The sequence below is a fragment of the Penicillium hordei genome (genome assembly GCF_028827395.1).
Source record: "Penicillium hordei strain IBT 12815 chromosome Unknown utg000004l_segment0_segment0, whole genome shotgun sequence".
Classification (NCBI taxonomy): domain Eukaryota; kingdom Fungi; phylum Ascomycota; class Eurotiomycetes; order Eurotiales; family Aspergillaceae; genus Penicillium; species Penicillium hordei.
In genome coordinates this window covers 3,008,018-3,022,912 of record NW_026623145.1, presented here as the reverse complement: position 1 = coordinate 3,022,912, position 14,895 = coordinate 3,008,018, and the positions used below count along the sequence as shown (strand labels likewise).

The following is a 14,895-nucleotide window of genomic DNA, read 5'->3' as shown; positions in this document are numbered from 1 at the left end:
GAACGTCTAATATCTTAATAGCCTTTATAATTAATATACTAGAGCTAATCTAATTTATAAAATAAAATATAAGATCTTCTTATTTATATATAGTAATATCTCGATAAGCGATTATTTTATCTTATTTAAGACTAAAGTATTCAACTAGAATCTTAGTCTCGATCTTATTAGCTTATAGGATTATTACTCTATCCTTAAGTACTTAGATACTTTCTTATAATTTAATATACTTCTAAGTAAGCTTATAGAATCGCTCTTTAGTTAATGTCTTCTATAGTCTTTTATATATAGAGGATCCTTCTCTAGTATTATTATCTTCTTCTTTAAACTTATTAAAATTAACTAATTTAATTATTTTAGGTATTAGGGTATATAGTTCCTAAGTAGCTATCTCCTACTTATTATCTTTATCTAGTATAACGATCGGTTACTTGCTATAGTTCGTTAGGTTTCGTTTCGTTCCGGCTATCTTAATTAGCTAGAAGCTCGGTTTCGGTTTTAAGTCGAGTCTTAGCTATATAATACTAAGTAACGTATTCCACAAGCGAGTGGGCCACCCAACCCAACCTACTAATTTCAAATACATATATCTCAACTATAACGCCATTAAATTAAATACACTAAAATAATCTATTCTCTGGACATGCATTTCTTTTATGACCCTGGTTTTTGTATAACCCGTATGTTGGTAATACTCTCGTCCGTGGCTATAAAGGTGGCGAGAGCCGTCTCTGCCGGCGGGGGGGGGGGGGGCACTTTATCTACTTCTACCGGCTTAGTAATCAATTGAGTAGCTTCTTAAACTAAGAGGCCTTCTATAGCGGGTATCTACCTCCGGGATCTAGTACGCTTTTACTTCTACTTCTCGTTAGCGGCGCGTAATTCCTTATTTTTATCGGTAAGTAAGATAGTACCTTATATTATAAGACGAAAGCCCTTTATAAGCTAGTTTAATATACGATCTAACGGGCTAGGTAGGCTCCGAGATCTTATACAAAGTAAAGCCTTAATTAATAAAGCTTGCCGACGTAGTTCTTTCTCCGTAAAGGGGGTTTTTAGGGTAAAATTCCGGCTCGATTTACTACCCCGGCTAGCTAGGGGGGTCGGGGTTCTAAGCCGGATATTAAGCTTTAAAATCACTCGGTTAGGTCTAAATAATACTAAACCGGCTACTACGAAGCTATTTTTAATCGTCTCCGATTTAAAAGCTTCAATTTATACCCGGGGGTATACTTTGAGGAAGTTAAGTTTATTAATATAATTAATCCGATTCTATATTTTTATCTTAACTATCCGATTATATAAGCGTTTTAATACCGTAAAATAACTAATATTAAGAGGTAATAAAAGATAAGATAGATAAGCTAGTATATAGATTAGTATAACTTTATTTTACTTATAAAGTTTATTAAATTTAGGTATTAAATAACTTCTATAGCCGTCGAGTATTAAAAGTCGATACCCCCCCTTCGTACGTAAAGAAGTAGTCGGAATAAAGAGCTTTTTAAGCTAACGAAGGCTAATTTTATTAGAGGTCTAGCCGTTAGGACTAACTTCGAAGCGTTAATCCTCTAGGAGGCCGTCGAACTATAATTTAATAAAGACTTTGCCTTTAAAAACTATATATAGAGGAAGGGCCTAGCTAGAAGTATTTATATACTTAATAATAGTTACCTACTCTCGATTTCTAGGTTATAAAACCGGTCTCGTTAAAGTTATAGATATCGTCGGGGTCGATTCTAAATTAAATGATTATCTTTTAAACTAAATTAAACTACTCCCTAATGATTTTAGGGTCTTTATATTTCGTACGCTTATAGTTATACCGTTTCGAGAATCGGGAGGAGAGGATAGGACGCCTTTTAACGAAATTCCTAACCTAGTTTTCGCCGACCGAAAGAACCGGGGTAGTTCTACGCTTTTAAAGAAGAAGATCTACTATTTCTCGTACTATAGAGGGCCGGGGGGCTACTCTACGTAGATCTATAGAGAGAATCTATTTCTTAAGAGATTCCTCCTTAGTTTCAGTCAATTTATGGTTATTAGCGCGTATACTAGGACGAAAGGTATAACCGGCGAGGCGGCGTTGTAAAGTTGAGCGAGGGACTTCGAATTGGCGTGCTACCTCACGAATAGTAGTAATTTCTTTATTCTTAAAAGCCTAGATAGCTAGTAAGATCCTACCCTCTTACTCTATTGAATTTCTAGAGCTTCGGGATCGAATTGGTGGCATGGTAGGTGGTTGAATTGACTAAGTGCTAATTCATGGACGCGTTTTGGGTTGGGTGGCCCACTCGCTTGTGTGGCCCACTCGCTTGTGGAATACGCTATAGAGAGTAAAAGAAAAGAAGAAAGAAAGGAATCCCTAAGATAGGATCCTTTATAGGATCCTATTACTATCAATCAAACAATATATACTACGCTAAGGCGGAAACCCTTAGTAGAATTGAGTTTCCTCTCTTTAGGTCGTCATACCTAGGGGAGTTACTTAGGGAGTAGGGAACGAAGGATATATAAGGATACTCCCTTATATACTTAGTTTAATTCTTTATCTTTAATTATATATTATTACTTATATTTACTTTTAGATCACTATAACTCTTTACTTAATTATAACTTAATAATACTTACGAGTAGACTAATACCCCGGTATAGATTTACTCGGCGCTCTACCTAGTATTAGTTCCTTAATCGCTTAAAAGGACTTAGGCTATAATAAGGCCCTACGTAGTAATAGCTTAGTTACGAACCGATTATTGACGTTGGATTATTCGAGGAGTATTAAGGTAAGTATACCCTGAACCTATCTAACCTAACTATGACCAGTTAGCTAGTGTGTAACAACTGGATCCCAGAGGTAGATACCCGATAAAGAAGGCCTTTTAATATAGGGCCGAGTATAGAGTAGATAATAGATTATAGAACTACTATATAGCAGGCTTTATAACCGAATGTGTCTGGTGATCAGGGGTGTGCGTATAGTAACTCCCTGTCAGTAAAGCACTGATATATGGAAACATGGCGTCGTTCCTAACGTTCAATAATTTGAGTTTGACTCTGCTAGGACATACCACCACCCCTTTACTGAACAAACACTGTTTATTTGACATGATCATTAACGTAGCAGATTAAAGAATAGAGTCACACGTTCATAATCAACATCTGACCCAGGAGGCCCGGATTTCGGGACTCCTCTGGCCGGCCCCGCAATAGCTTCCAAGTCAACCTTTGTCATGCCAGGGCGCAGATGGATATCATATGAAAGTGTAGCTGCATCTCCAGATGAATGAAGGCGCTGTATACCCACGAGTGCAACGATCTTTACCTGTCGCTGGGAAGTACTAGCCGCTAAACGTGGCCTGACTGTCAGTACACTATGCGACGGAGGAAGATGGACTGTGATATTCTGTTGTGAAACAAGCGACGAAGGGGGGATATCTAGGCAGAAGTCCGGTTGCAAAGACAAAGAGGCATGTGTAAGAATCCGAACATTACTAATCAAAGCCACCCTTGGGTCTGGTTTGTAGTTAGCTGAAAGTCCCGCAAATCTCAGTGAAATTCAAACCTTGGCCTGATCGCCTTAAAAGCGAATCCATGGGCGAGAAGCCGACATGCGGCTGGCAATGGGCTGGCAAGGGGTTAGCAAGCGCTGGGAGCCGAGTAACACTTTTACTAGGCGACAAGATGTCTACTAAGTGCAACGTACCTGAACCCGAAGATGAATGTTGAGGGACATCCGAAGAGACATCAAAAAACGCATTGGGGGGATTTTGCGAAGTGGGTATTGTCAGGGTGGCTGTGTTTGACATCGAGTTCGGTAAGCCCTGCACACTCATGGAACTGTTCTGTTGTTGCTCTGAACCAGATGGCGTGGTTATGGTGCTTGATCTGGGACTGTCGAATTGCCCCCCAAGAGAGCATCCTCGAGGAGACCTATTCATTTCTTGATCTGCTGGTAATCCAGCTCCGGCAGTATCTTGCGTATTGCCTTGGGATTCATTCTTGAACGTGACATCTGAGGGGTTTCCATCGTTTTTGGATAGTATATCGGAGCTCTGCCCAGGCATTTTCAAGGTTAACCTCTGCGCCATTGGGGGCGTAGTAGTCCCCACTTTCAATTTGATGCGAGACATCTCAAGGGTTCGATGTACCTCAAGGGGATTCGGAACAAGCTTTTTAGCTTCCGCAACCCGTCGGTGGAAGTGATCCTAGGTCTCCAATATCAGCATGCCGAACGCGACGGATGGCAAAAGCGTTGCAGTATAGGCTTACCTCTAAAACTCCAGCGAGAATAGAGATATCACTGTCGTCTTCGTTATACTCCCTAGCATTTCGCCATACATAGCTGACCTCCTCTTCGAAGGACTGCCATGTAGGATATGCGGTGGTTTTGGATGAATTCTTCCTGCTGTCTGTACCACGAACTCTCTTTTGAATGCTCCGTAAGGACACGGGATGTTGAATGATCTCATAATAATCTCGGTATAGATTCCGATCTGGTTTCCCAATGAACGGGTAAGAAACGTCCTCGCCACTAGTCCGGCTCATCAGTCTTACGCAAAAGATCAGGATCAGTGATACCCACTCCGAATCCTTGAGCCGGGTCAACTCGGACATAATCTTGTCCTGTGCAGTCTGAAGACTATCACCTTCAAAATCTGCCTCAGAGTCGGCCTGCGACTCCGGGGTTCGATCTGCTTCCTCTGGTGGCTCTGAGTCCAGATGCGACGACGGACGATTGGACTCCTCCGGAACCATGAAATCATTGTCCTATCACACGCATGATAGCTTGAATCAGCGATTGAAACATGAAATCCGGTCTATATGCGCAAAGCAACGATTTAGGGGTAGTAAATAGACATTTGAATAATGTAGGCCGAATTGCCCGGTCACAATGTTGCGATTGCCCTCCATTCAAGTGTCAAGGTCCAACCAATATGCATTGATGCAACAAACTGATACTTACGGAAACCTTTTGGCGTTTCGTTCTACGAAACTTCATATCTGAGGGAGCTGCGGCAGCCGCCCGTCGTTTTGAGGTCATCTCGGATTACTTCTGATAACGTCCCGAGTCGGGAGGCGAGTCACACATTGAAGATAGTAATCTCTCACTGAAGGACCACAAGTGAACTGGAAATACAAATTTAATAAACAGAGGGTCAAATTGATTGGAAGAATTACAAGCAGTGATGAGTATGGCAAAGGGAGATATCCGCGTAGACATTCCTCATCTCGGGACGTGTTGCAGACGCGTCCACGGGGTCGTCCCGGCTTAGGTAAGACGGATGGATACACGGGTTTGTACATACCGAGTTACATGTATTTATATACATACATATTGTATCTAGGTACAATATGGTGCCAATTGATACTAGAATTACCGGTATCAACAATTGAATGCTTCAATTTGTATATGTACTCCGTACTATGGAGTAGTATATGTCAAAACAACAACTTGAAATTTCATCTACTATCCTTTACACAGTGGTAACTTTGGTACCAAGTACGTATTGTGCATGCATAACCTGAGTACAGTCACGTGATTAAACAGCAGCGATTGGATTGACACCTGAGGCACTAAAAATGGTTGTTTCCCTCCCCCCACTATTTTCCCGAGTCCCGCAAAACAAGTCCGGTGATTGTTGTTTCTACAACTTACACCTACTCTTTTCTCTATCGCATCCCACACTCTTATTCTCACCTGGTCATTTATCCTCGGTACTTTGATTCCTCAATATCAAGTCATCTTACACAACCCTGGGGCCCTACAGGAGTCCTGTGAGGGTACGTTTCAGTTGTCGCTACATGCGATAATCATTCAGCCACATTGTGAGCCACATCCTCAGGCTACTTATCTATTGGCCTTGTTGAACACATGGAAGAGGCTGATACTGACAATCTGTATAGCTAAAAGACCTTCTCAATTCACTATCCCAATGGACATCGACCCAGCTAGGCGCAACAAGAAGCCCCGCCTCCTCTTGGAGACGGAGCGCGAGAAGCTTGATGAATTTGTAGACTCTATTCACTACTCGGCAAGGTGAGGACTCCATGCCATTGCGATAGACTCTCCATTGACTCCATATAGATACAACGATGACAAATTCGAATATCGCCATGTGCAGCTCCCAAAGAACATGCTCAAAAAAATCCCCACAGACTACTTCGACAGCTCTAAGGGGACTCTGAAATTGCTTTGGGAGGAGGAATGGCGAGCTCTGGGTATTACACAAGTACGTTGAACATAATTTGAGGATGTGCATGGGTTCGTTCTAGTTCTAACAACGTGCGCGCAGAGCTTGGGATGGGAGCATTACGAGGTGCATGAGCCTGAACCTCATATTTTATTGTTCAAGTCGGTTATTTGCGAACTCCTCCCTTGGCCGTGTTACTAACCGTCTTACAGGCGCCCTCTTAACTACCAGCCCCCTCTGCAACAATAGGTTAGTCATTGATTGGCGGTGTTGTGCTTGGAAATATGAGCAGCTGAGAAAGACATCGCTTTATGTTCCTTTATGTTCGTTCATAGCGGGCACACGCGCGTCCGCAATATTCCTCATTAGCGTCCACACAAGCTTCATAATTGAAGTTCTGGAATGAGACCAAGTTTCATTTTCTCCTTGTCCGCCATTTCATTGACACGCTAGACCAGGCTCTTTCTCCCTCCCTCTCTATTATGTCATACGGAAGACCAACGTCTGTCTTGTTATGGACGCCTGGACTGTGCTAGCGTGATCATCAAATCCCGTGTTTGGCTAGTCATTTTCCCTGCTGGACAGCGGTGAGGCTGCTACTGCTGCGCTTCTCCACTCCCTGAACTTGATGTGAGCATCTTGAAATATTATCCCTAGTCAGGTTACCTTCGAAGAATACTGTGGACGAGACATGGACCTTCTCTGCTTGGTTCCTCTAGCCGATGTCGGAGGGGAAAGCAAACCAAGTGTCCGCAAAAGGGGACAGGGAGATAGATGCATACCTGAACCATCTACTCGATGTCCTTGGTCATTCGGGTCCCAGCTTTAGTAGCCTCCCTGGATATTTTCGCTAATGGTTAGCAAATCAAGTAACTTCCTTTCCATTCCCACGATATCCACACCTAGGCAATTCACGGGTACAGAGTATTGATAACCCTCGTATCCATGGCTGCTTATACATAACCCCAGAAGTAATTTCGAACTCATGTCGGTTCCTTAAATGATATTGGAAAGTATGTATGTACATAGTATAGCATTCATACAGAGGGCAAGATGGAGTGTCTTGAACTCAACACATTCTGTGAACCTGAAAGGAGACCGATATGCTTTAGGCCCTGAGAAGAAAATTCTTGAAAAATCCGGGGTATATGTGATCAACTTCCCAATGCCTTCTGTCTCCTCATGTTCAGATCCTTGAGTGTCATTTCCACGGTTCGCCATTCACGTTTGGCTGGATCATACTCGCCTCTCACCTCAAATCGACAAAACCCATTAGGCCCCCTCAACCCAACTGGACCCGTGATAAAGAAAGCTCCTCGGCGAGCAGACCCTGGTGTCTGGGCCCGTTCATGGTTCAATCGTAACTTGAATGCCTGTGACGCCAAGTGTAGATCTGAACCCGGGCCGAGGTCTGGTAATGGCAACCGCTGTAACAAAGATATAAGGGAGGATGGATGATAGTTGGAATTCTCGGTATTAGGCGGCATATTTTCCTTGAGCCCATCGGTCAGGGGTGGTTGTAGTTTAGATTGATCTTTTCGGCCAATCCAGTTCCCTCCCTCGTGCCCGGGTGCGGCAGAAGAATCATTCAAGAAATCAAATGTATCCAGTGGCCCCCCTGCAGGTTTCCTGAAACGATCCAGTTGCCTTAGTAATATTACCAGATACGCATCTCTGATTGCTAGAGCAACATGAACTGGTTTCATGAAGGTCCGTAACCTGTCACCTATCTCGGGGTCCATCGGCTTTGCGACCCATGATATACTGTCGTTCTTAATCTCCACCCTGTCTACTGTCAGTATGGGAACCGAGCTTTTAGAGATTAGGAGCACATACCCCGATCGCACATATCCAGGAGGGGCACGGGTTGGAAACTGATGAACAAGCCAGAATCCGGTGAGGGAGAGAGGCTCTCCGAGTATCTGTGACATCTGCCTCCCCGCATTATCTAGAACGATTGTGGCAAGTTCATCTAGACTCGTAAGCGAATGATCATGAGCGGGGATTGAATCGATTTCTCACCCCTAAGCTTCTGAAGCTTCTTCCGATCCTTGGATAGCTTCACAAATTCTTGCCACTCTGGGTCCGATGCAGCGTATAGCTCGCCTTGTTCCAACCGAGACCAGGCAAGCGGTATGAACAGCACACCCTCGTTTTCGACCTCTTTCCCGGTGATTTCGCCGCTTCCTAAGGAGGTTTCACGCGGGGCTGTCTCCTCGGAGTTGGTCACTGGAGGTAGATCGGCATCGTCGGTATCGTCGTCAAATCGTACTAGTACGAATGTGCTCCAGAGGTGGAATGCGGTGCCGTATAGAAGACATTTTGATATGAACGACCTGAAGGATTCTGCGTTAGTCTAACCAAAGAGACCCTGATTTGACTTCAAACAGGGCTCCTTACCTAATCCAAGGCCGCCTAAACCTCACATGTCGTACATTTTCTGGGTTTGACAAGTTGGAACGAGTGTGTGTGGAACTGAAGACAGACGACCGTGCATGAGGACTTCGAAGCAGATACCTGAGCCGGAGCATTGGGAAAAGCCAATCCCTACAATTATTCTCACTAGAGTATCATCTCAATTTAGAAAAAAAAGGAATGGACAGAATCCTTGAAGCCTGATATGCACGAGGATTTGTGTTGCGAGTTTGTCAATGGCAACGGGCTCGGTGGTTTGGTGGATTATGTAACATGAGGCGGTGCAAGGTGGGCTTTGGGAGCACCCAAGTATGCACCAGAGTTATACGTACACTATACATACATGTACATATATTCATGGATAACTAGATACCTTTCATGATCTCTCGGAATAAATAGTGCTAGTGTTACTACCAGAACAAACTATTGGGGTAGGAAATTCATGACATGGATATTATACGTATAGGTAAATAACGAACAGTCGACGTAGATACTAGACCACGTGATAGCTTAGGTGATATCTTATCGGATGCCCCCAAGTCGTCCGTAACCAAATGGTATTCTGTCCTTGACTCCTCGCCGTTGTACCCAACAAATCTCCAGATATCCTCTCCAGATATCCTCTCCAGATATCCCCAGAGGAGAAACTTGATGTGGGAATCCCCACGTCTGCCAAAATAGTCTTGCCCTTACCTCCAGCCCTTCCGATTCTAGCAATATGCGCTTGTTGTCTACCTTCCTTGCCCTGGCATTAACAGGTGCATTGCAAGCAAATGCACTGGATGCTACAATATTCACCTTTCCCCCCAAGACTGCAACCTCTTCATCAGGTAGTCTCCAGCAACAGACAATATCAGAAGATGAGGCCCGGCTTGTTTTGGAGCTTCGTATGAAGTCCTCTGTAGCATCGGTCCTCGGAATGGTGGGTGCAGACACTGTGCACCACTTGAATCAGTTTGCTCGAGATGATCTCACTCTCTTTGGCGGAGCTACTGGGGGGATTGCTCTTAAGAAAAGCATCTTGATTCTGGAAGGGATCGACCAGGAAGTTGGTAAGTAGAAGCAAACTCACACTTGACTGGAAACTCTAGCTAATGTCATGCAGCTCTAGTCATCCAAAAAGCCCAACCAAACCATCTTCATATTCCTCAAATTTCCTCGCCCTTTATCGGATTTGATCTCCTGGAATCATTTGTCGAAAGCAGCCCCACTGCGAAAGGGGACCGTGGACAAACCTGTACATACTTCAACAATGCTAGCAGGGCTGCATCATCGACATCCCAGGTAGCAAAGCCAACTTTAATGACCTTCATATTGCCTTGCTAATTTTTCAATTATACCAGACTCCTAAGGAATGCCTATCCAGGGACCCCATGTTTGCTGATGGGTCTGATTTGCTTTCCCATGACTCCCTGCCACTAATTGATTCAGTGGAATCCTGGATAAGCAAGGATCACAAGGATTCGGCTTTGAAATTGTCCTTCAAGGTATCAAGTTGCCCCTACCTAACTAGTGAACGATTTCTAATTCCACATCACCAATTGCAGAATACGTCTGGTGATTCTCTTCTTAGAACCAAGCTCCTAGAGAGATTGCTTCTTCACCTAGCTAAAATATCATCAACCAGCAACCGAGAAATCACGACTGTTGCTCTACCCCCTGGTGTCAAATCAGAAGGACTCAGCCGCCGAGGTGCGAAACCATCATCGGCACCAATCACCCAACAGACTGCCTTCAGGAGGTCGACGCAGAATTCTGCGCTGCAGTCGACCCTAGCGCCTGTCTGTCATGCTTCAAACTCATCGTGCGCCGAATCTACCAATAATTGCTCTGGACACGGTTCCTGCTATCTGAAATACGGTTCGGGCGTTGAGGGAACGACAGGAAATTGTTATGCATGCCAATGCAAACAAAGTGTTGTTCAGAATAGCGATGGCACCACCAAGACAGTTCAGTGGGGTGGATCGGCTTGCCAGAAAAAAGACATCAGCTCACCCTTTTTCCTCGTTGCAGGCGTTAGTCTACTTGCCATCGTTCTAGTTGGTAGTGTGATTGGAATGCTTTTCAGTATGGGCTCACAGGAGCTACCCAGTGTCATCAGCGCTGGCGTAGGAGGTCCTAAATCTCAGATGTGAGTGAGCATATAGAAAGCCGTGTAGGTGTTAGGGTGAGGTTTTGGTTTTGGTTTTTTTTTTGGGTTTTTTTTGGCTGTCCTTTTGGGGGGCAAGGGCTTCATGTTCTTTTCCTCATTCACTGTCAACCTTTAGGAAAGTTTTACTTTGCTTCGTTTCTGATCATCCCTTCGCTCCACTACATCAAGATGGGACTTCCAGATCTATGCAGCAGTACATACATGCAATGTGGTGCAAATTATTTTAGAGGGCATGGGGCTATATCAAAAGAATGTATTGTATAGCATGTACAAAATAATACTTTATATGTACTCCAGTGTTGCGCACCGAGAGATAAATAGATATTCAACCAATGCACAGCTCATTCAGCCTGCTAAATGGACCAATAATTGGGGGAAACGATGGCTGTCAGCGGCACCATAGGACAAGGTTCCTCATAGCATGAAATAGGGCGAGAGGGAGACAAGACAATTCGTAAATCTCCAGCCGAAAGAAAAAAGATGGTCCTCATGGTCCACATGCGCCCTATTCCATGTTGCGTAAGAAAACGATAAATTACACATATCAACTCATAAACAAGGAAAATAAAACTCCAGCCAACATTTCAGATGTGGTTCCGGCGTAAAAATAATTTGCAGATTAGTCAAATCGTGAAGGGGTAAAAGGATAGCAGTCAAAGATCTATCATGTGGTACCAGCTTCGACTTGACGAGGTGTGCGTCCTTCAAAAGGCAGCGGATCCACAGGCGAAGTCCTAACTGCAGGTGATGGTCTTCCTGAAGAGGGAAAATGGATGGGAAACTGGCGGAGCCGAGTGGGAATCAATCGAGACCAGGCAGACTGACTCGAAGAATCCGAGGCATGGACTGAGTCCAAAGGTCGCTCTCGCACACGCTGTTCTCGGGCAGGAGATGTGTCTCTTTCCTCTGGCGATGTCGATTGAAATATTCGGCTAGGCAAGCCCATCTGGACCCGAAATCCATTTGCCCCGCCACCATTCCAAGCGACTCGAGGAGGTCTGAGAATTGCATCCGGGTGGGTCGAGGCTGTACGACGACCCTGGCGATCTGTGGCAGACTGTGATTCGGCCTGTGCACGGGGTTTGGGGACATAGTAATCGGCCTTGCACAGAGGGCAACATGCCCTTCTGCTAGTCAGCCAGGGGTCGACGCATGAGGCATGGAAAGCATGTCCACATGCAAGCCCCCGGATATCATCATCGTCCTCAATGATATCTAGGCAAATCGCGCAAGAATCGCCAGGGTTGGGCAGAAGATCAGCAGGAACAGCATTACGAATGTAGGCATCACCATCGTGGTCCTCAAGATCAATGTTCATGTTTTCGTTGGTCAAAGAATGCTGCCATTTCTCTTTCTGGGTACCTGCACCACTGGATTGTTGAGTAGAAGGCATCCCAGATACTGCAGGGCCCTTCTCCTCCAAAGCCTGCACCGGAGGGCCATCTTGCAGCTCTTGGATGGGGATTTGTGAGGTATCATTGGAATCCACTCGTCCGTGGCCCTTGGTGGACGGTGATAATGCCGCTGTGTGAACCCCAACCGCTGTTGTCACGAGATCACTTTCATCTTTTAGGCTCTGTGGTCTACTATTCGGAGCTGTGATACCTCCTTCTGTTGAAAGACCCTGGTTGGCGCGAGTTGATCTCCATACTTTGTACTTGACCAGTGGAAACCGCCCGTTGACTTCATCCATCGTCATTAGCCTTTTCTCCTTTCTCCTGCGATGAGGTCGTGGCATAGTGACCAAGTCTATGGGCTCTCCTGCTTCCTCGCTGCGGAGCTGACGGTTTCGTTGGCTATATCGAAAGCAATACTTGACTCCAACGATGATCCTGCGATAGCCGTCAGATGCCATCCCTGAAACGCCGGGAGGCTGGCTCGCTGGCCTGGATAGAGGGAGTATGAAGCGACATACCATAGATTTGTGAACACAACACCAAATCCAAGGGCGACGAAGAATAATAAAGGTGAGCTTGTAGGATTATTTGAACCCGAACCCTCTCCGCCGCTACTAGCAGTGGTGGTGGCAGCACTGCTGGAGGCTGATGTTGGTGTTGAAGACATTCCGACTGAAACTGAATATAGAAATGACCCTGATCCCACTCGGAATGCGGCCACTTGATTATTGTTGGAGTCTCAGTTGCCCCAGTGTCGATCCTTCATGCCTCAAGTTGTCTGTACAGGGTAACCCTGTAGGTGAATTTCGGGTTAGACTGCAGCAGATTAACTCCGAGACGAAGAGAGGGTGGCTGTGAACGATCCAAGGGTATGTATCCCATGCGACTGGATATTTGAAGATTAAACTTGATGGCCAGTGATGGATGATCGACCGTAAGCAGAACACACAGAACTTCATGCGAAGATAAGGTGAATGCCGGGAGTCGATCTCATATCATTATCAGTAGCAAAAGCAGAAGACACCTAGGCGAGGTGAAGAGAGACAGATTGGCAAGGGGAACAGAGAGAAGAGATAGAGACGAGGAGATAGAGAGATAGAGAGAAAGTGGATCAAAGCAGGAGACCAGGCTCCTGATTTAAGGATGCATGCGGCAGCCTGAGGCTGGAAATCACGGGACTTCGTACATTCAAAAGTCTCGGATACATCGAATTTCACGGGGTTCACAGAGGTTCAGAACTACATATGTAAATGAGACGTGTAAGGTACTTCTGAATACATTCAGGGGATGAGGCCAAGACTCCGTTTCCCCTTTATTTTTGGTGGTGTTTTTTTATTATTATTCATTTTTGAATAAATGGTTGTGAATTGCATGTTATTACATACCTTTATAAGGTACATCACAGTAAACTAGTCACATCCATGTACATAGTACATATAGCGTTATACATAATATTTAGTGTAAACCCCACAATTTGTAAACAATAGCCTTGAGTGAATTCTGATTTATGAAAGGTCAATTCACTATCAATTCTTGAAGATCGTTCTAGTTCTTATAGGTTCGGATTAAATTCTAAATACATATATTGTATGTAGGCAAAGGAGGTTGTAGTATGTAATTCTCCCTCTAGAAAAAAAATTAATAATAATTTACTTTCTTATCTAAAGTGAAAGAAGACTTGTTCTGCAATGTAATACATACATAGATAACTAGAATAGACACATTTATACATATATATATATATATCTCTCTCTCTCCCAAGAAAAGGTGAGCCAGATTAAAGTCTCACATGGCCGCTACACCGCTCCGTACATCCCCGAAACCCCTGGTTCACCTACAGCAGAGATCTATCCAAATGCAAACTTCCCTCTTCATCACATCTGCACACATCCAGTTTCACTATGACTGAAGCTAATCCAGTGGTCTTCTTTGATATTGCCCTTGGAGGTAAGTGGGCTTTATTGGCATGCTTTGGTCTAGGCATCTGGGTAGTCATCTCACATGAATTCTGCTAAGTAATATAATCCCATACAGGCGAGTCACTAGGTCGAGTCAAGATGGAGTTGTTTGCCAATGTCACCCCACGAACCGCAGAAAATTTCCGCCAATTCTGCACCGGTGAGAGCAAGAACTCCAAGGGACAACCCCAGGGCTACAAGGGAAGCAAATTTCATCGAGTGGTATGTGACCTAGCTCTGGATATTGATATAGGACTAATGCCCGCTGCAGATCAAAGATTTCATGATCCAGGGTGGAGATTTCATCAATGGCGATGGGACTGGGTCATGTACCATTTACGGCACCTCGAAATTTGCCGATGAAAATTTCACACTCACACATGACCGTGCTGGTTTATTAAGTATGGCCGTAAGTCTGAACACCTCACCGATGGGACTGCCTAGGACTTTACTCAGGACCTCTTACTAACAACAACAGAATTCGGGCCCAAATACCAATGGTTGCCAATTTTTTATAACAACCACGGCTACACCATTCTTGAACAACAAGCATGTGGTCTTCGGCCAAGTGATTGATGGGATAGACATCGTTAAGATGTTGGAACACACCCGTACTACCAAAGACAAGCCCAACCAAGATGTAACTATCGTGCAATGTGGAGAGATGTAATACTAATCACGCAAATAAAGTGATATATGGGGAAACCGCGTACAAATCTATAGCTCCTAGGATGGCAAGAAAAGAGTTTGAATCATGGAAATATATCAATTTCTAATGG

General features: G+C 44.5%; 6 protein-coding genes across 6 annotated transcripts; 3 read left to right on the top strand and 3 right to left on the bottom strand.

The window, feature by feature from the left end:
- Positions 1-3,115: 3,115 nt before the first annotated feature.
- On the bottom strand, positions 3,116-5,044 carry N7537_008347 (bromodomain-containing protein; the record flags this gene model as incomplete). Its single annotated transcript, XM_056899402.1, has 5 exons — positions 3,116-3,516; positions 3,566-3,628; positions 3,707-4,208; positions 4,273-4,770; positions 4,967-5,044. 5 exons carry the CDS (start codon positions 5,042-5,044, stop codon positions 3,116-3,118), a joined length of 1,542 nt encoding a protein of 513 aa, XP_056751478.1.
- An 892-nt stretch (positions 5,045-5,936) lies between these two features.
- Positions 5,937-6,443, top strand: N7537_008346 (cyclin-dependent protein kinase regulatory subunit CKS1; the record flags this gene model as incomplete). Its single annotated transcript, XM_056899401.1, has 4 exons — positions 5,937-6,040; positions 6,089-6,233; positions 6,297-6,355; positions 6,407-6,443. The coding sequence occupies 4 exons, from the start codon at positions 5,937-5,939 to the stop codon at positions 6,441-6,443; spliced, it is 345 nt and encodes a 114-aa protein (XP_056751477.1).
- A 905-nt stretch (positions 6,444-7,348) lies between these two features.
- Positions 7,349-8,725, bottom strand: N7537_008345 (uncharacterized protein; the record flags this gene model as incomplete). The annotated part of the gene is made up of 4 exons (XM_056899400.1): positions 7,349-7,979; positions 8,031-8,166; positions 8,217-8,530; positions 8,595-8,725. The coding sequence occupies 4 exons, from the start codon at positions 8,723-8,725 to the stop codon at positions 7,349-7,351; spliced, it is 1,212 nt and encodes a 403-aa protein (XP_056751476.1).
- A 602-nt stretch (positions 8,726-9,327) lies between these two features.
- Positions 9,328-10,744, top strand: N7537_008344 (DUF3844 domain-containing protein; the record flags this gene model as incomplete). The annotated part of the gene is made up of 4 exons (XM_056899399.1): positions 9,328-9,661; positions 9,715-9,893; positions 9,953-10,096; positions 10,157-10,744. The coding sequence occupies 4 exons, from the start codon at positions 9,328-9,330 to the stop codon at positions 10,742-10,744; spliced, it is 1,245 nt and encodes a 414-aa protein (XP_056751475.1).
- Positions 10,745-11,425: 681 nt separating this feature from the next.
- On the bottom strand, positions 11,426-12,825 carry N7537_008343 (E3 ubiquitin-protein ligase RNF103; the record flags this gene model as incomplete). The annotated part of the gene is made up of 2 exons (XM_056899398.1): positions 11,426-12,593; positions 12,677-12,825. 2 exons carry the CDS (start codon positions 12,823-12,825, stop codon positions 11,426-11,428), a joined length of 1,317 nt encoding a protein of 438 aa, XP_056751474.1.
- A 1,234-nt stretch (positions 12,826-14,059) lies between these two features.
- Positions 14,060-14,786, top strand: cyp3 (putative peptidyl-prolyl cis-trans isomerase; the record flags this gene model as incomplete). The annotated part of the gene is made up of 4 exons (XM_056899397.1): positions 14,060-14,105; positions 14,193-14,338; positions 14,388-14,525; positions 14,595-14,786. The coding sequence occupies 4 exons, from the start codon at positions 14,060-14,062 to the stop codon at positions 14,784-14,786; spliced, it is 522 nt and encodes a 173-aa protein (XP_056751473.1).
- Positions 14,787-14,895: the final 109 nt, after the last annotated feature.